This window comes from Ovis canadensis, chromosome 2, assembly GCF_042477335.2.
Source record: "Ovis canadensis isolate MfBH-ARS-UI-01 breed Bighorn chromosome 2, ARS-UI_OviCan_v2, whole genome shotgun sequence".
Taxonomy (NCBI): domain Eukaryota; kingdom Metazoa; phylum Chordata; class Mammalia; order Artiodactyla; family Bovidae; genus Ovis; species Ovis canadensis.
The window spans coordinates 208712890-208734408 of record NC_091246.1 but is presented as its reverse complement, the minus strand read 5'-3'; the positions used below and the strand labels follow the sequence as shown (position 1 = coordinate 208734408).

Sequence of the window (21519 nt, the reverse complement as noted above, 5' to 3'; positions counted from 1 at the left end):
AGATAAAATGCTTTTTAAAAATCACAGGGATGTTTCTGTTGTTCAGTAAAAACTATTAAGTATGAACTTATGATTAATCACTTGGACTAGTACCATATAATTATGTTAATATGTAGCTTATTTCAGGTCATTAATTTATTATTGAATAATTTAATTGTAAGATTTTCTTTTAATAAGTGTAGATTTCTTGGCTAAGACCTTTAATTTCAATCTTTTATATGGGAATTCTATTTTTAGTTTTCTGAGGAACCTCTATACTATTTTCCACAGTGGCTTTACTAACTTACATTCCCACCAGCAGTGTAGGAGGATTCCATTCTCTCCATACCCTCTCCAGCACTTGTTATTTGTAGACTTTTTAATGATGGCCATTCTGACTGGTGTGAGGTAGTACCTCATTGTAGTTTTGATTTGCGTTTCTCTAAAATTAATGATGTTGAGGCTTCCCTGATAGCTCAGTTGGTAAAGTCCACCTGCAATGCAAGAGACCCTGGTTTGATTCCTGGGTTGTGAAGATCTGCTGGAGAAGGAATAGGCTACCCACTTCAGTATTCTTCAGCTTCCCTTGTGGCTCAGCTGATAAAGAATCTGCCTGCAATGCAGGAGACCTGGGTTCAGTCCCTGGGTTGGGAAGCTCTCCTGGAGAAGGGAAAGGCTACCCACTCCACTGTTCTGGCCTGAAGAATTCCATGGACTGTATAGTCCATGGAGTTACAAAGAGTCAGATACGACTGAGTGACTTGTACTTTCAGCATCTTTTCATGTGCCTACTGGCCCTCTGTATGTCTTCACTGGAGACATGTCTATTAAGGTCTTCCCTTTTTTCGATTGGATTGTTTGTGTTTTTGTTCTTGAGTTATATGAGCTGTTGTATATTTTATTTGTAACATTTGCAAATATTTTCTCCTATTCTAAAAATGTGGAACACTTCACAAATTTGCCTGTCATCCTAGTTAGGGCTATGCTAATCGTCTCTGTTATCTTTCCATTAATCTTTTAAACTCAGCTAGTTTCTACTAAGAGATATGATAACTTGTAATCTCCCTGGCTGTCCTACCAATTTATCATGAGGATTTATATATGTGCCTATTTCATGTCTTTGTTGTCATGGTATTTTTGATTAATTGTGTTATATCTCTCAATGTCTCCCGACGTCAACTACCAAAGTGTACAAATTTGCTAATTGGTTAAAGATACACAAGGGTAATAATATTTTTATTACCATTTCTAAAAGTCTTCCTCAATCGCCAATTATATATTTGTTAAATTAAGAAAGCAATTATTATTTCTTTTAATAGAGTTGTGTGACTATTTCATTATCTCTGAATTTTCTTTTTTTTAACCATAGGAAATTGCTGATAAAGATGGAAACAATAAAGTTCTGTCTTTTACCATCCCTTCCTTATCCAAGCCGTCAATATACCATGAGGTAAGTAAGATTGGAGAGGTAGAATCTTTAAAAGTTATCAATATATTGAGCAAAAGTCAGTTTCATACTAGAGATAAATTATTCCTAACACATCTTTAGCAGATTTGTTTCTTTAAATGTAGATGTTTGTTATTAGTGATATAAAGCTGAGCTGTTGTCAAGAGAGATAGAAATTACTTATTGGAAAATTTTCCTCTAGTTTTGGTTTATTTTTTTTTTATTGTTCTACCAATATCATCGCTGGTCTTTTTTATTATATGAATTTTTAGAAATATTCCTTTAAATTTTTTAAGTCGTCCATATTAATTAGAAATGATCTATGTTAGATTGATTAATTTTTTATTATTTTTTAGGAAAATAACTACTTAGAAGAATATTAACACAGTAAGAATATTAACACAGTACATTTAAAGTACTCTGATTGATGCATTCTAGATATTCATTAACCTTATACTTCTGATTTTTCCAGTATTTATTTGGTTGAAGATTGTGAGAACAATGATAATTATGTAGATAGATGGCTCCTATTGACCTGAACTCCTGCCTGCTCTCTTTAAGGATATATGTTATGAATCAAGCTTCTCGTCTGTTGGGCCTTTAGTGCATAAAGTTGTGAGGAAAGCATTTAAATTAACTAATTCACCAGTAGTCTAAAAATTAGATTCAATTTTCTTAACAGCAAGCAGTATCCAGTTGCTTCATAGCTCAATGCAGCTATTTATTTTTTAATTAATTCCCCTGGGACTTTGTCTTTTGTTGGAAATAGAATGCCTCTTACTTAACCAAGGCTGATTTTAGCATAGAACATTTCTAAATATTAGATTTTAACTCTTCCGTGTATCAAGTTATAAAATGGAGGGTAGTGAGACATTTACAAATTGATGGTTCTAACTTTAGAAACATGAAATCAATTATATCACTATTAAAGAGACTTGATCGTAGTATTTATTCTTGTTTGTATTATACAATTATAACTCCCTACACCTTGCTTTCTTAATGTAAGATTAATGAGAGTACCAGCCTCTGTGAAGTTAGACAAACCTGCAGGTTTGAATGTATAGTCCCCAAGAGTGCTCTGAGTTCTGGAAACAAACAAATTAAAGTTGTTGCATTTGTAATCTTTATTATTTTAAGCAATTTTTCTTATTCTGTGTCCTAAATATAGATTCATTCCATAATATTTCAAAAACCAAAGTGGTGTATTTTTAGTTTTATATATTGTATATATGTTTTAAAAGGAGCTATAGAACATATATAATTGAAAAATTGAAGAGATTTTGAAAGAGAAGAAGAAATGGTTTGAAATTACCTTTTGTTGAAGCAGAATTAAATGTTCTCATGTTACAGATTTTTATTTTATTTTAAAGACACAGTCTCATACCCTACCTTGTTTTTATAGCCCTCCACGATTGGATCCATGGCCTTGACAGAAGGGGCATTATGTCAGCATGATCTCATCAGGGTTGTTTACAGCGATCTTCATCCTCAGAGGGAAACATTCACTGCACAAAACCGGTAATAATCAAAACTGTAGATGTTAAAATTGTTAATTTACACTTAATAGTTAGCTATAATTACTTTGGTTCACATTTGGTATGGGAAGAGACATGTTGTTTTCCAGAATTGTGTACCATTTTGCAGTCCCACCAGCAATGTATGATAGTTCCAGTTTCTCAACATCTTTACCTATTCTTTTTTCCATCTTTTTGATTATATCTATCTTAGTGGGTATGGAAAATGGTATATCACTGTGCTGTTGTTTTTGCTATATGTTTTACCTTTTTGTACAGTCAGCTATGTCAGAAATACACACTTTTTTTTTCCAAGTTAAACATGCATTAGTTCTAGAGTTTATTACGAAAAACTGCAGTCTCTGGCTCCCCATCCCTTCCACTTCTCCTTCCCTAGATGTAACAACTTTTAACCAGTGGTTCTCAACCAGGGCACTTCTGCCCCTTCAGTGAACATTTGTCAGCGTCTGGAGACTTGTTTGATTGTCACAACTGAGTGGGAGGGAAGACTGCTACAAGCATCTCAAGTGTAGAAGTCAGGGATGCTGTTCAGCATCCTGCCATGCCTGGACTGGCCCCCGACAACAATCACTTATCTAGGCCAAAATGTCAATAATGCTGAGGTTGAAAAATCTTGCTGTTAATATTTACCATCTTCGTAGTAATTTACTGCTTTAAAATTTTTCACTTTGGGGCATTATCTAATAACTTATCTCTATGAAAGATAAAAACTTGTAGGTTGTTAGCTCTCTTCATCCTTTCTTCTCAGTATAGTTGTCTTGTAATTCTGGAGAATTCATTATTTAAATTTCTTATTATTGTGAATGATTTCTTTTTTTTGGCCGTGCTATACAGCATGCAGAATCTTAGTTCCTCAACCAGGGATTGAACCCATGCCCCCTGCATTGGGACTGTGGATTCTTAAACCACTGGACCACCAGGGAAACCCCTTGAATGAACATTGCTCATCAGAACTATTCAGAGCTGAGCTTTGTGACTGGTTACTTTTCCTTTCCTGCATATCTTTTTGTTTTCCTTGAAGTTCATCTTTGACCTTTTGTTTTCTTTGTTTACTATGTGCTTTGTAATTTAGCCCTGTAAATTTTCTATCAGTTTTCTATGTAGCCTTCCAAAACTTTGTTTATACCAGTTATTTTCTCAATTTTATCTTCCTGAAAAAGGAGCTCCCAGAGCCTTTTTTGACTTACTACAGTCTGAACTGTGTTTCCCTCTTTGCCTGGTATATACTTGTCATCTTGGTATTTCCCCTCACTATTACCCTGGGAATTCCCTTTTTCTTTTTCCTGTGTGGATGGATCCACTGTTTCTTGCACCCTAGATCTTCATTCTTTGTTTCTAGTATTCTGAAATTCCATGTGATATTTCTTGGTGTGGGTTTATTTCCTGTTTGTACTGAGCAGTACATGGGCCTTTTTGATTTGGAAACTCATGTCCTTCAGACTGGGAACTTTGCTTAATTATTTTTTGTTAATTAGTTTAGCCTTTGCATCTTCTCTAATGTTTTATTATTTGTCCTTTATTTATTTGGTCTTTTATTATCTTTCTTGTGGAGCTTTTATTATTTGGAGCTCCTGTTCTGGCATTCTTTCCTCTTCCATTTGCCATATCTTTTTCCTTTGGCTTCACTTTCTATGATATTTCCTCAACTTCATTCACCAGTTCTATTCCTGAGTTTTTCATTTCTGTCATCATATTTTGTATATCTGGAAGAGAATTTGACCACCCTAAGAGGAAAGACTTAAAGATACGGACAAAGTACATCATATTTTGTATATTCTGAATGGTCTTCTAAAATAGTTCCTATTTGGATTTTTGTTGTTTTTTTATTTTTGAAACAGCATCTCTTTTTTTAGAATATTAATGATAATTTGCTTTATTTAAAGTTTTTTTTTCTCTTTTATGTTTATTGTGTCCTCCAAATTGTGTTCCCCCACCCCCGTTTCTTTATTTTGACCTCATTTTCCTATTAATAAAGTTCATCAGATGTCTATAATCCATTTTTCCCTACTTATGTTTAAGAGCTGGGAATTTAAAAATATGAGAAGCTATGACCATGTTGGTAGGGGCTGATTGAGTATGAACTTCCCAACTTCTCACTGGGCCACTCATTTGGGGAACTTCCCAAGTCCATATCTTTAAGTCTTTACTCTTAGGGTGGCCAAATTCTCTAAAGAAAACTCTTCTAGTTTCTTAATCAGAGGGCTGCTAGCATTCGGATGGCCAAGTCGGGAAGGAAAACTTGAGGTGTCAGTATCCAGTAAGACCTATTTTACTTAAGTTTTCTATTTTCAGTATCTTCCCATCCTCCCCACTCCAACCCAAATCACACTTGTGCTTGGTGGTTCCCTGGTAGAAGTTTCTCTTTTATCCTTTCAGAAAATAAGTCTTCAGTTTCAGAAAATAAATCTTCAATGAATCTCACAGCATAGAGAAGGAGAAAGGATCTGAAGATGTGAACTGCTTCTGTGTCATACTTTGAACTCAATTTTTAACTTTTCATTTTGAAATAATTTCTGACTTAAAAAATATTTCAGAAGTAGTGCAAAGACTTTCAATATACTCTTCACCACCTATGGCAAGCTTTTTAGAAGTATTGTGTTCCTGGGTCCTGCCCTCAGAGATTCTAATTGGGTCAGTCTGTGTTGAGACACAGGAATATATTATTCCAAAATGTCCTTAAATAACTATAATGTGCATTCAGGTTTAGGAGCCACTTTCTTAGTGATTGTACAGATTAAGAAAGCATTCATTTATTCATTCAATAAAAATTAATTGAGCAATAATAATGTATTAAACACCGTGTCTGACACTAGAGTTAGAGATGAGTAAATTAGGGTATCTGTCCTAAAGTTGCTTATTACTGAATGGATAAAACAGAGGTAGAGACAGAGAACTGATTTAGTGAGATAAATACTGTATTAGAGCTATACAGATGAACAATTTTTGTTTGTTTTAGTTGGGAGAATTAACAATGTCTTTATGTCTGAAATTAAAATTTGAGCCAGGATTTGAAACCTTAGTAGGAGTTTTCCAAGTGAAAAGTGTTGTAGTAAGAAAGGGTAATATCAGTTAAAAAAAAAAAAAAGGCAAGGTATTATGAAAGATTATGGCATTATTCATGGAATGATACAAGAAAACTGTTATCATATGGTGTATGTGGTACACAGTGGAGGGAAATAAGGTTGGAGAGGTAGGTTGAGGGTGGATTTTTAAAGGACTTTTTATGCCTTGATGAGTTTGGTCTTTATGATGCAGTCAGTAGTAACAGTAGATTAGTGCAGATAGGGGAGTCATCTATTCAAGCATGATGGGGGATTTTTGAGGAAGAAAATATAGATGGCAGCAAGTGGTATGACCTTTAATAAGGCAAATGGAAATAGGGAAATTATTGAGGATATTACAATGATCTGATTGAGAAATAATGAAAATCAATATTAAGGCATTGTTGTTATAACCATCCAACAAAGAAATCATTTACTACAGTCTATAAGTAGAAATAATTATTTGTGATCTTTTTTCTCCTTGTTTTGTTTTTTCTAGGTTTGAAGTCCTGAGTTTTCTCATGTTATGTTATAATTCTGCTATCGTGTATATGCCTGCTTCATCTTACCAGTCTCTTTGCCGAATGGGCTCCAGGTAAGCAGAATACTTATCATTCTTTCATACATTTTTATTGAGCATATTCTCTCTGGTAGGCACCGTTCTAACCCCTGGTGATATAGCAGTAAACAAAACTCAGGAAACTTATCTTCCTGTAGGAATTTTCTATCATTCCTCATATGTCATGATTTCTTGAAAGTATTTCAGTATTAAAGAAGTATTTTGTAGCTCAACATCAAGCTAAGCCAAGATGATATAGGTTCAAGGTGGTTTATTGGTATACTTGATCACTGCTTGGATGCCAGTTTTTATAAACCACTTTGAGTGTTTTGAATAAATAGTCTTCTGTATAGAGAAAGTAAAGAAATGTGAACTTTTTCCTTACTGTACCTCACAAATAACTCTCTTCTTTGGATAAGATTAGCAATAGCATCAATTATGTGTATGTCTCATTTATATTTGTATATTATAATCTTTACCAAACCAGAATTTCTAATAATTTGAACAGACCTGAGCTAAAATTTTTATTTCCACTATTGAAAAAAAATTGATATAAATAGGTTTGGAGACAGAGGAGGGGAATCTTAAATACAGAAGGAACACTCAATTTATCCTGCCCAGTTGATTTTTATTTGAGGAAGCGCAAATAAAAAGGGTGAGCCTTCTCTACTCCCTGAAAGTTAAATGCTATGTTAGTTTTTCCATTGCCTCATAACAAATTGCCATGAATTTAGTTGCTTAAAATAGCATACATTTATTATTTCAGTTTTCTGTGGGTCAGAAATCTAAGTGTCATTTAGCTGGGCCTTCTGCTTAGGGTATTACAAGCTGCAGTTAAGATGTCTGCTGGAGTAGCCATCTTACCTGAGGTTCATTTGAGGAATTATACACTTAACTTGGCAGAATTCAGTTCCTATAGTTGTAGGACTAAGGGCTTGAATTTCATATGGACTGTCTGCTGAAGGCCAGTGTCAGTTCCTTGCCATGTGAGCCTCCCAACTTAGGCAGCCTACAGCGTGGCAGTTCACTTCTTAAAGCAGAGGAACAAGAGATGATACACTACAGTCTTAGGTTATATAATCACATAATCATGTACATGTATGCATGAAAATCATATCACCTTTGCCATGTTACAAGCAAATCACAGGTTCCACCCATGCTCAGGAGGAGGGGATGACACAAGGGTGTGAATACCAGGAAGGTATCATGAGGATCAGCCCCACATGCCCCACCCCCAACCACTACTACAAATGCTTTGCACAGGTTCATACTGGTGTATTACTGAAAAGAAACTGAGGTCCTATTTATAACAAAACTCACTTTTGCTAATTGGAGGTAGGCCAGTCTAAATTAGCTGTTAATTTGATTTATAGATTTGTAGATTATTTTAAAGTGTTATTATTTCCACTTGTGTATAATAACAAGATTACTGACTAACAAAATTCTTGTCTCTAATCTACATGTTGTTTGTTTTTTTAAAACTTTTAATTTTGTATTGGGGTATAGCTGATTAACAAACAATGTGATAGTTTTAGGTGAACAGTGAAGGAACTCAGCCATACATATACATGTGTCTATTCTAACCTAAATGTTCTTTAAGCACTTACTGCATATCTACAGATAAATTTATTTATAGATGACTATTTTTGGCTCAATTAAACAAATTCGCTATATCTCTAATTGGTAACATTTACATGGCATCTTACAGAGTTCCTTAATAACAAATGATGATAGCATTTAGTAGTCCTCAAACTTTTACTCACATATCCCTTAATGAATTTTGAAAAACTTTATAGCCTTTATACACTTTTAAGTTAACATTTAAATTTTTTATTCTTTTTCAAATAGTTGTAAATTGTATTATTTCCAGCATGTAAATATTAATATAATAAAATAAATAATTGTTAATTGTTATTTTAAATGTATATAATGTAAATACACAGTGATCTAATTGATACCATCATCTATATATGAAATAAATGAAAAATAGTCTTTCCTTAATAGTCTTTCTCCTTAAAATTGAATATGTATTGAACGTTATCCACATAAATTTTATCCTAATATAGTGCTGTTATACTTAAAGGTCTTTTATTGGTCAACTAATTGTAAACCTCTGCCACAAAGAAAATATGTAAATTAAAAATATAAAAATATTTCCAGAGACCAAAACGCACTAAACATTAAAAAATTTCTTCTGAACTCACCATTGCAGTTATTCTAATAAATTAATTTATTAAAATAGTAGAGGTATGTAACATCTCTGCTAATTATTAAATATAACTTTTCTGGAAGCATATTTTAATGAGATGGAAAATAGAGGATAGTTTATGACACTTTAAATTTTTTGAGAGTTCTGTATCATCCACTAATCCATGCTGATAAAATTTGGGATGTGTGAAAGTTATGCATTTCTTTTGTGAAGAGGGAGAAGGAGGATTATGAGAGAGATACCTATTTGAGAAAAGTTGTTGCTTTGAGGTCTTGCCTGGTGGCTGAGATAGTAAATAATCTGCCTATAATTCAGGAGACCCAGGTTTAATCCCTGGGTTGGGAAAATCCCCTGGTGAAGAGAATGGCTACCCACTCAAGTATTCTTGCCTGGAGAATTCCATGAACAGAGGAGCCTGGTGGGCTATAGTCCGTGGGGTCGCAAAGAGTCGGACACGACTGAGGAGCTTTCACTTTTTCATTGCTTTTATTGCTATAGTCCACTAGAATGTGTGTTTTGTGAGAGCATAGATTTTTTTTAAAATCTTTTTACCTATACTGTATGCATAGGCCCATGATAGAGACTGACACATAACAAGTACTTAAAAAATATTTCAGTAAGTGTTGAATATGTGAACTTATAAACACAAAAATGTTTTATTTAATGAATCAGCAAATCACACTTAAGTAATGTATTTTCCTAGGGTTTGTGTCAGTGGGTTTCCACGGCAACACGAAAAACAGTGGAAGGAACTCTGTGGTCGAATAGTGGTGGATCCCGAATTTATGGTGCAGCTTCTCACAGGAGTTTATTATGCCATGTAAGTAGGTGTACTGTGAAATTGTGTGGATTCTTCCTAGTCTTTGAAAACTTAATATTTCCCTTTTTCCTTATTAGTTTCACAATATTGAATATTTTGTTCCATGATGGACCCATTATCTTATTTTTCTAATATGAATTTGTTTTAGTAGTTTTAAATCAATTATACTTTTTATATCTGCTCTCTCAACAACTTTCTTTTTTTTTAATCTATTTAATTGGAGGCTAATTACAATATTGTATTGGTTTTGCCATACATCAACATGAATCCATCACGAATGTACACGTGTTCCCAATCCTGAACCCCGCTCCTACTTCCCTCCCTGTAACCATCCCTCTGGGTCATCCCAGTGCACCAGCCCCGAGCATCCTGTATCCTGCATCAAACCTGGACTGGTGCTTGTTTCTTATATGATATTATACATGTGTCAATGCCATTCTCCCAAATCATCCCACCCTCTCCCTCTCCCACAGAGTCCAAAAGACTGTTCTATACATCTGTGTCTCTTTTGCTGTCTCGCATACAGGGTTATCGTTACCATCTTTCTAAATTCCATATATATGCATTAGTATATTGTATTGGTGTTTTTCTTTCTGGCTTACTTCACTCTGTATAATAGGCTCCAGTTTCATCCACCTCATTAGAATGGATTCAAATGTATTCTTTTTAATGGCTGAGTAATACTCCATGGTGCACATGTACCACAGCTTTCTTATCCATTCATCTGCTGATGGACATCTAGGTCGCTTCCATGTCCTGGCTGTTATAAACAGTGCTGCGATGAACATTGGGGTACACATGTCTCTTTCAATTCTGGTTTCCTCAGTGTGTATGCTCAGCAGTGGGATTGCTGGGTCATAAAGGCAGTTCTATTTCCAGTTTTTTAAGGAATCTCCACACTGTTCTCCATAGTGGCTGTACTAGTTTGCATTCCCACCAACAGTGTAAGAGGGTTCCCTTTTCTCCACACCCTCTCCAGCATTTATTGCTTATAGACTTTTTGAACAACTTTCTAATATTCAGTGCTGTATTGTTAACTATAGTTAGCATGGTGTACATCATATACCCAGGATTTTATCTTATAACTAGAAGTTTGTGCCTTTTGAACCAACCCTTTTGTACCCTTTTTGCCTGCCTCTGGCAACCACCAATCTTTATGTATCTATGAGTTGTTACTCTTTTTTTGTTTTGTTTTGTTTTAGATTCCACATGTACATGAGATTATACAGCATTTGTCTTTGTCTGACTTATTTCACTTAGCATGATGCCCTCAAGATCCATCCACGTTGTCACAAATGGCAGGATTTCCTTTTTTTTTTTTTTGGATCATGTAGCATGCAGGAGTTCCCCAACCAGGGATCAAATCCAAGCCCCCTGCATTGAAAGTGTGGAGTCTTTAAGTCCTAGGATTTCTTCCTTCTTTTAAATGAATAACATTCTATTGTGTGTATGTAATTGTATATATAATATGTATGTGTATAATAAGTATGTATACACTTATATGTACACACACACCTTATCTGTGTGTTTGTCTAACACATATTTGTTTTTCAGTTGCTCAGTCATGTCCGACTCTTTGCAATTCCATGAAATGCAGCACGTCAGGCTTCTCTATTGATAGCTATCTCCGTGAGTTTGTTCAAACTCATGTCCATTGAGTCAGTGATGCCATCCAGCCATCTCATTCTCTGTCACCCCCTTCTACTCTTGTCCTCAATTTTTCCCAGCATCAGGGTCTTTGCCAGTGAGTCAGCTCTTTGCATCAGATGGCCAGAGTATTGGAGCTTCAGCTTCATAATCAGTCCTTCCAATAAATATTCAGGGTTGATTTCCTTTAGGATTGACTGGTTCTATCTTCTTGCTGTCCAAGGGACTCTGAAGAGTTGTCCCTGGCACCACAGTTCAAAATGTCAATTCTTCAGTGTTCAGTTTTCTTTATGGTCCAACTTTACATCCATACATGACTGTTGGAAAAACCATAACTTTGACTATACAGACCTTTGTTAGCAAAGTGATGTCTCTGCTTTTTAATATACTGTCGAGATTTGTCATAGCTATTCTTCCAAGGAGCAAAGCGTCTTCTAATTTTTTGGCTGCAGTCATCATCCACAGTGATTTTGGAGCCCAAGAAAATGAAATCTGACATTGTTTCCACATTGTCCCTAGCTATTTGCCATGAAGTGATAGGACTGGATACCATGATCTTAATTTTTTTAATGTTGAATTGTAAGCCAGCCTTTTCACTCTCCTCTTTCACCTTCATCAAAAGGCACTTAGTTCCTCGTCACTTTCTGCCATTAAAGTGGTATCATCTGCTTATCTGAGGTTGTTGATATTTCTTCTGGCAATCCTTATACATACTTACATATACATATATGCCGTATTTTTTTTATCCTTTTATCTGTTAATTTACAATTAGATTGTTTCCATGTCTTGGCTGTTGTACGTAATGTTCCAGTAAACATGGGGATACAAGATATCTTTTTGAGATAGTGATTAAGTTTCCTTCCAATGCATAATAGAAGTGGAATTGCTGGATCATATGGTAGTTCTATTTTTAATTTTTTTAGGAATCTCCATTTTGTTTTCCATAGTTGTTCCACCAATTTACATTTCTACCAGTAATGTACAGGGTTCCCCTTTCTGCACATCCTTGTCAACATTTGTTATTTCTTGTCTTTTTGATACTAACCATTCTCACAGATGTGAGATGATACTAATTTGCATTTCCCTAGTGATTAGTGACTTAGAGCCCTTTTTTATGTACCTGTTGGCCATTTGTGTGTCTTCTTTGGGAAAAAGTCTGTTCAATTATCTGCCTATTTTTAATTGGATTACTTGGTTTTTTGTATTGACCTGTATGAGTTGTTTATATATTTTTTGTATTAACTCCTTGTCATATATAAATGATTTGCAGATATCTTCTCCTGTTCCAAAAGTGCCTTTTCATTTTGTTGATGGTTTTCCTTGCTGTGCAGAAGCTTTTAGTTTAGTGTGGTCCCACTTGTTTATTTTTGCCTTTGTTGCCTCTGCTTTTGATGTCAAATCCAAAAAATAATTGATGGGACCAATGTCCAGCATTCATCTTACAAGCAATAAGGGGCTTATTGCTTTTGTTTTCTTTTAGGAGTTTTGTGTTTTCAGATCTTACATTGAAGTCTTTAATCCATTTTTAGTTGACATGTGATAAGAGAGTTGTCCAGTTTCCCTCCTTTTGCATGTGGCTGTCTAGTTATCCCAGCACCATTTATTGAAAACACTATCCTTTTACCTTTTTTATATTCTCATATTTAAATTAATTGATCATATACATTTATGTTTATTTCTCAGCTCTCCATTCTGTTCCTTTGATCTATATGTGTTTTTATGTCAGTACCATACTGTTTTGATTACTAAAAGCGTTTTGATACAGTTTGCAGTTAGTAAGTATCCTGTCTCCAGGTTTGTTGTTCTTTCTCAAGATTGCTTTGGCTATTCATTGTCCTTCTTGGTTCCATATAAATTCTAAATTCCATATAAATTGTTCTGTTTCTATGAAGAATGTCACTGAACTTTGATAGGCATTATATTGAATTTGTAGATTTCTTTGGGTAGTGTGGACATTTTAACAATTTTAATTCTTTCAGTCCTTGAGCATGGAATATCCTTCTGTTTATTTGTGTGTTCTTTAGTTTCTTTCATTGAAGTCTTATATGAAAACCATAAGTGTACTGTGTTCAGGTCTTTCACCTCCTTAGTTAAATTTATTCCCAGGTGTTTTCTATGCAGTTGTTAATGGAATGGTTTTCTTAATTTCTCTTTCTGATAGTTTGTTACTAGTAGCTTCCCTGATAGTTGGTAAAGAATCAATTGGTAAAGAATCCACTTGTAATGCAGGAGACCCTGGTTCAGTTCCTAGGTTGGAAAGATCCACTGGAGAAGGGATAGGCTACCCACTCTAGTATTCTGGCCTGGAGAATTCCATGGACTGTATAGTCCATGGGGTTGCAAAGAGTCGAACGCGATTGAGCAACTTGACTTTACTTAGTGGGATGGTTTTCTTAATTTCCCTTTCTGATAGTTTGTTGTTAGTGCATAGAAATGCAGTAGATTCTTGTATATTGTTTTTGTACCTACAACTTTACTAAATTTGTTTATTCTAACAGTTTTTTTGGTGTATTCTTTAAAGTTTTCTATGGTTGACTCTGAACAATGAGTGGGTTTGGGTGCCAGTTGCAGAGTTGAAAATCTGAGTATAACTTTATAGTCAGCCCTCCATATCCATGGCTTCAATCAACCACAGATTGTGAATTACAGTAGTTGGTTCTTATTGAAAAGAATTCACATATAAATGATCTTATGCAGTTCAAATTCATGTTGTTCACGGGTAAACTGTCTATATGTCTTCTGCAAACAGAGACAATTTTACTTCTTTTATTTTTTATTTGCTTGAACTTCAGCACTGTGTTGGATAAAAGTGGCAAGAGTGGGCATCCTTATCTTATTCTTGATATTAGAGAGATCTTGTTCTTGATCATTTGTCACTGTTGAGTAGTTGTTGACTATGAGCTGGTCATATGCAGTCTTTATTACACTGTAGTACATCTACTCTGTACCCACTTTTTTGAGAGTTGTTTTTTTTATCATGAATGGATTTTTTATTTTCTCAAGTGCTTCTTCTACATCTGCTATTATGATGAAGGACTTACCTTTCATTTTGTTAATATGGTGTATCACTGTTGATTAAATTATAGATGTTGAACCATCCTTGCATCCCAAGATAAATCCCACTTGATCATGGTATGTGATCAGTTGTTGAATATAGATTGCTAATATTTTGCTGTGGATTTTTGCATTTATGCTATGTTTCTCAGAGGTATATTGGCTTGTAATTTTCTTTTCTTATAGTGTCCTTGTTTGTTTTTTGTATGAGGGGGATGCTGACCTCGTGATATGACTATGGAAGTGTTCACTCATGGAAGAATTTAAGGATTGATATTATTTCTTTAAATGTTTGGTAGAATTCACTCATGAAGCCATCTGGTCCTTATTGGGACCATCTTTTACTTATTGGGAAGTTTTTGATTAACTGATTCAATTTCCTGTGGGTACAGTGATGGGTGTGTTCAGATTTTTATTTCTTCATGATTCAGTCTTGGTAGATTGTATGTTTCTAGGAATTCATCCATTTTCTGGATTGTCCAGTTTGTTGACATAAAATTATTCATAGCCCTTTCAGTACTTTTAAAATAAAACTAGCCATTAAACTGAAGTCTAAATACTGTCACATAGTTCATAACCCAGATTTTCATGAATTCAAATAGATAACCCAAAATATCAACACATGATAAAATCCAATTATTTTGAAGAGATATCTGTGAAATATTTTAAATGTTAATATTTAAATTTTTCTTTTTGTTCTTGTAGCCAAAATTGGGATAGTTTAGAAATGCATGATGCAAATATTAATGTAAAAATCTTGTTACAGAACCAGAATAATAGGACTTGGAGCAATAAAAATGATTGTTATTGAAAATGAGAGATATTTGCTAGAGACTGTAATCTGGTTCTCCATAGGTATAATGGACAATGGGACCTTGGCCAGGAAGTCCTTGATGATATCATCTATAGAGCTCAACTAGAACTCTTTTCTCAACCACTATTGGTAAGTTATTATATTTACTTTTTGTTAAACTTTCCTGTGCCTAAAAAGGATGCTGCTGCTGCTGCTAAGTTGCTTCAGTCGTGTCCGACTCTGTGCGACCCCCATAGATGGCAGCCCACCAGGCTCCCCCGTCCCTGGGATTCTCCAGGCAAGAACACTGGAGTGGGTTGCCATTTCCTTCTCCAGTGCATGAAAGTGAAAAGTGAAAGTGAAGTCACTGAATCATGTCCAACTCTTAGCGACCCGACTGCAGCACACAAGGCTCCTCCGTCCATGGATTTTCCAGGCAAGAGTGCTGGAGTAGGGTGCCATTGCCTTTTCTGAAAAAGGGTACTGCTGGTATAAAATTCAGTATGTAATGTATGAGGCAGTACTAATCATTGAGGGGGAAAACAGGTTTATTCCATACCAACAGTTGAAAAGGAAATAAAATTGTTTTATCCTCTTATTTTACAACATAGCAAAATAAAGTTCAAATAAATTAAAGAATTAAGTGTCTTGAAATCCTTTAAGAAAAGAAAGAAGAAAGGCTATAAATAAATATTTGCTCAAATTTCTGGAGAAGGAAAGGCTATCTATATTTAAGTGACTGAACACATCACCAAAAAAGGTTGATGATTTTTTTTTTTTAACTACATAAACATCTAAATTCTAAACCATCAGTTTTTTGTTTTGTTTTGGAGGGGGAAAGGGGGCATTCTTTTATTTTTGGGCCATGCAGTATGGCATGTGGGATCTTATTTCCTTGACCAGGTATCAAATCTGTACCCTCTGCTGTGGAAGCACAAAGTCTTAACCACTGGACCTATAGGGAAGTCCATAAACCATCAGTTTTTTAAAACCAAAATTAATATGAGCTAGTTATCAACAGGCATGACAAAAAAAGCAAGTTAATATTTAGTTTTACATAAAAATTTCATACTCTTCCACAAAATAACTGTATCTCCAAAAGGTAGATGATCAATCAAAAACTAAATTTGAACGTCCAGTAGTAGGGTGAGGAAGGCATTTTCTGTGTTACCAGTAATAATATGACATAACTCTGCACATCCTTTTGGTAACGTATATTTGTTTTCTTTGAGCTACTATCCCATCTTTACCAACATTTCCCAAGAAATTACTTAAAAATTTTTTTTAATGTATTGTGAACACTAGATCAAGGTTTGTTTTAAGTGCAAAGGAATCTGAACTCTAAACATTATTTTACAGCAGAGAATCATTAAGTTATTTACTTGATGAAATTATTTATTTGAAAATTAATATTAAGGAAACATGCTAGCTGTGTTAATGGTAAAGTAGTATACAGCTATTTTTTTTTAATCTAGACAAGGCAAAGGAAACATAACAAATGTTAATAGTTGTCTAGGTGATTCAGCTGTGGATAGTTTTTATTTCTTTGCAATTTTCTGTATTTTCTAAACTTTTTCTAGTATTTTTAGAGTTGTATTTTTTAAATTATTTATGTATTTTTACTTGCAGCAATTTAAGAGTATAATTTTTGAGTCATTTTTTCATGTCTTTTTTATAGTTTAAGCTAAATATAAATTTATTGAAGTGACATTTATATTAATTCTTTCATATTTGAATTTTCTTTTTTCCTCATGTCAGCATCCCTAATTTTACCCTAAAGTTTACTGTAAAAAAAAAAAAAAAAAAAGATTGCATAGGGAATACCCTGACAGTATTAGTTAGGGCTCTGCTGTCTCCCTGCCAAGGGCAAGAGTTCCATCCCTGCTTGGGGAACCAGGATCCCACAAGCTGCACAGTGTAACCAAAAACAAAAAACAAGTGGACAAGAAGATAAAAATTACATCTTGATAATAACACCTTGCATTTGCAAGACTCTTTAAATTTATAATTTTATCCCTGTAAGTCTTATAAATTAAGTAGAAGTGGCATTTCCAAGGTAGGTAAAGAGATTTGTAATCTGTAGTTCTAGAATAATCCTTTATTGCTATGGGTCTCCAAGGGACCCAGTAAATGACATTCCTTTTCTCTGTTCAAAAATAGAGCCAGATGATAAATAGATAAAATAGTTGGTAGATAGAAAAACAAGTACCATCTTTATTGCTGATTAAGGTTAGATTGAAAGACTTCACTCCCTACCCTTTAGTCAAGATGTTGAAACAGCCCACTGGAGAGAAGGTTTGAGTTGGGAGAGAAGGTTTGAGTTGGCAGAGCAGGCAGGGGTATCCAGCTTGCTGCATTTCACTTGTTCTGTCCACGTGGAGAGTGAGGGAGAAAGATGGTCCTCTAGCTCAAGATCTTTGCTAGGTCAGCACTACTCAATCAGAAAACATGGAGCAGCCAATGGCTATTACTTTCCAGCCAGATACCTCACTTTCCTCCACAGAGGGCAGAACTTGGTGGAACAAAGTGCCAGATGTGTTTAGAGAAGATGTCTCCTCATGAAAACAAAGCTAATTTTTTTATTGTAAATTAAATTTTGCCTATTATTTATCATCTGAAGAATCAGAAAGAAACTTACTCCAAATTTTCTTGTATCAGGGTTCAAATGTTTAAAACTCTTTGGAATGTATTTTCTCCTTGAAAGCTAGCAACTTCAGAGTTCATGAGGGTGTGTGACTCATATTTTTAAATGAATTCTCATCTTAGAAGCCTACCTAAAAGAATACAGACCAGTGGAAATATAAAGATTTCTGACACATTATATTTTTCTATTTTGTAGAGCAACTTTAAAATACATATTCAAGAAAGTATGGAAACATGAAATGTACAGTAAGCATAAATTGTATATTGAATGTAAGTACATATAGACTTATCATTTTAGGTTGCCAATGCCATGAAAAACTCATTACCGTTTGATGCTCCTGATTCTTCACAAGAAGGCCAGAAAGTACTTAAAGTTGAAGTCACTCCAACAGTGCCGAGGATTTCTCGGACTGCGATTACAACAGCTTCAATCCGTCGCCATAGATGGAGGAGAGAAGGTGAATATAAAATCCCTATAGCCCACTAATGGGTTAAAGTAAATTTATCACTGTTTTTACAGACTATATTTACACATGATATTATTATAGTACTTTATGTAGTTAAGTAAAATTGTTTAGTTGTTAAAAATAGCACTAGAAATGTGGTTTGTATACCCGAATTCATTTTAATATAAATATGTATATATATTTTATAAAGTAGAAAGATGTCATTTAAACTGCTCTCTGAATGTTAAAACAGAAAATAAGATCAAGTTAATTTTTTTTAACTAGTAATAACAATAGAAAAGAAATTTCTTTAAGCCTGTTTCCGAAAAAAGGTACCTGTATGAGCAGTGTGGGAGAAAATTATATAACTGGCCATAATACAAGCTATACATAAAATAACTGATTTTTATCTTTCTTTTCCTTGTTTTGTAAGTGCTGAGTCCAGCAGTATTTCATAGGCATATGCTACTTGAATAGTCAAGCTGTCTTGCCTAAGAGAGATTAATTGCCATTTTAATGATCTCTATTTTTTTCTCCTATTCATTTGCAAACCTCACATTGTTCATCTGCTGCCTTATGTGTGTGCATGCTGTGCACACACATGTAACTATATAAATAATGTTTGTGTTTATGTCATATCCATATATACATTCTCTTATCTGCCTGGGTCAAAATGCTCAGAAAAGAATAGAGCAGCAAAAAAGCACTAAAATTTTATATGTTGAATCCCAGATGGCTTTGACTTCTCAAACGAGGCTGACTCGAGTATTCCTGGCTCCCCGATCCAACACGGCTCCACTGACCTAGGGATCAAACGTGTGCAAGAGGGGGAGGTGCTGGTGCACAGGACTCCTGAGCACGGCTCACCGGAGCCCAACTCAGCAGCAGCCACAACAGAGGGTAGGACAGAGATGAGGAGGCAGAAGTCAGTGAGGCAGTTGCTGGAGAAGGATCCTGGCTCTCTGTCCCCAAGCAGAACATCTTTCCATTCTAGTGTGTGTTTCCACTACCCCAGGGTGTATTAGACTCTCCTTGCAAAGCGCACCCCCCCTATATGCTAGCACCAGGTCAGGTACAATCTTTAGTTACCATTTGTGCTGGCCTGGAGTCTGCATCCCTGTGTATTAAAGAGCAGCTTGGCATGGCTACTAACAAGGGAGAGACCTGTCTCCAAAAGGTCTGCAAATGCTTGGGATTTCTTCATTACTGAGCATGTTTATCCTAACATCAGGAAGGGAAAAATGCACCCAGTGGACCTGAGCCTTATTATTCAATGTGTATCAATTTCATTTAGTTGATAATGTATTATTCAGAAAATAGGTGAGAGTTTTAAAGCTTTAATACATTATCTTTGAGAAATGGGACTGAAATGGAGCTGGCTGATTTGTCTCTAGTCCCAGGGTGGCCAATTAACAAAAACTTCTTATCTCTTTGACAGAATAAACCAGTATTGATTGGCTTCTTATAATCTTCAAATCAAGTTGCCTGGGTCTGAACTACTGACATCTTTCCTCTATAAATGTACTCTCCTGGTGTACACTACATTTTTATCATTTATTGTAAATAACGCTTATCTTATATAGCTCCCAAACAGAAGTGAAGTGTATTATTTAGAAGTCATAAATCCTAGTAGATCCTTGTTTATACAATATGGGTATCTCAAATGAGAATTTTTTTTTTACCCCTCCACCACCACCACAGCCACGACTGTTATCTATAAAAGAACACTTCTCTCTGATAGGAAAGTATTTATTTGCTGTTTAACATGTGATGCCATAGAAATCGGTTTTATAAAAGAGGATACTGTAGCCTAACAGTTTTTTCATTATTTAATGTATTGCTGCTGTGGAACTTGTATACTAATTTATGAAATATAGCAAGTAGTTTTAAAATAGGTTACATATTTCTATTTATTCCAACTTAGGAAAATCTCTTGCTCTTTGGTGCGTTAAAAATTTGAGCATGCTCAGTAAGAACCTAAATCTACCTTCTGTTCCCTTGCCCATTTGCCCAGAGTGACCTGACTTAACAGTGTTGCATGTGCATGATCTAGGGACCCAAAGAAGTTGGTACTATGAAGAGAACCATGTGAAAGATACAGCCTTTCCTTTTCATTTTTTCTGTACCTCTTTATGTTATCCCTGGGAGTCAGTTGTATCTTGTATAAGGCGTAAAAATAAGTATATGAATAGATGTCAAATTCAGAGTTGGCCTAAATTGGTCAACATCTGTTTCTCCACTTTCTTGGTGACTAAATGAGCCACTTGAAGTGGATCTACTGCCATTGTTAGAATATTGGAGTATCCATGCTAAATGTAGTACAGTATTCACTAACATTGATGAAATTTAAGTATGGGATTGGGTAGAATCATTTCTTCCTATTAATCATAAGTCATACACTTTGAAAGAGGAAAAAATAGTAATCCCTTTAAAATGTCCTATTAAAACATCCTGTTTTAATATCTCCTATTACTGATAAAATTTCAGTGAAGGTGGGATATAGCCATTTAGAAAAGGAATGAGTCCCATTAGTGTGTTTGAAATTTCTCAAGTTATTTTTCCTTTTAATCTAGTTTAATTGTAGCTTTAAATCAGTAGTAGTAAAAGCTAATTTTTAAGGAAAAGCAACATAAATAGGAAAATTCATTAAAAATCCTTTTGGTTGTCTCATCTTTGGATCATGAATAGTATTATCACCCAAGGAGAAAATTAGAAAGGAAAATGTTATTAGACATAATAGCCTTTTTATTCCTTGAGGTTTTTTAGACAGATATATGGAAATTATTAAAACTAATGAAAAGTTTTGGTAATTCTGAAGTCTGCTGGAGCTTTTGGTTTAGCATCAATAATTGACCTTCTAAAAGAAAACGAAGGGAATTTCACCTGGCATCTGCAGTGGTTAGGACTCTGCTCTCTCAACTGCTGAGGACCCAGGTTCAATCCCTGTCAGAAAACTAAAATCCCACAAGTCATGTGGTGCAACCAAAAGAAAAAAGGAAACATGTTTTCTAACGGTTTTAAGTAGATTTACAGTTAAAGTTGTATTCATTACGTGTTGGAATTGAAGGGAGAATTCATCACCTATCTTTATCCTTATTGTTAAGTAACGTTTATGACTTTTAAAGCTGTATTTAAAATTATTACTAAACTGAGGACCATGCTTGTGATTAAAGTATATTCAGTGTTCCACTATACTGAAATAGCATTTCTTAGTATATAAAATATCAGTAGGTTCTCTTGCATGGTGGTTTCTACGTTGTCATATCTCTTTTATGGCCATATTGCTTGGGCATCAGATCTGCATGTGGCAAAATTCAGAAGCTAGCACTAAGTCTCTCAGTCTCTT

General features: G+C 34.7%; 1 protein-coding gene and 1 pseudogene across 4 annotated transcripts in view; one reads left to right on the top strand and one right to left on the bottom strand.

Moving 5' to 3' along the window:
* The window catches only part of HYCC2 (hyccin PI4KA lipid kinase complex subunit 2), a 65906-nt gene that overhangs the window by 38862 nt on the left and 5525 nt on the right, over positions 1-21519 (top strand). For 2 of the 4 annotated variants that reach the window (XM_069577973.1, XM_069577975.1), the window contains 7 exons: positions 1349-1429; positions 2829-2944; positions 6502-6597; positions 9474-9590; positions 15147-15234; positions 18026-18185; positions 18906-19073. In XM_069577973.1, the coding sequence (XP_069434074.1) occupies positions 1349-1429; positions 2829-2944; positions 6502-6597; positions 9474-9590; positions 15147-15234; positions 18026-18185; positions 18906-19073 (826 nt within the window). The remainder of the gene's footprint in view (positions 1-1348; positions 1430-2828; positions 2945-6501; positions 6598-9473; positions 9591-15146; positions 15235-18025; positions 18186-18905; positions 19074-21519) is intronic. The other 2 variants (XM_069577974.1, XM_069577976.1) reach the window with 1 other exon arrangement.
* LOC138434851 (U6 spliceosomal RNA) lies at positions 914-1013 on the bottom strand (annotated as a pseudogene).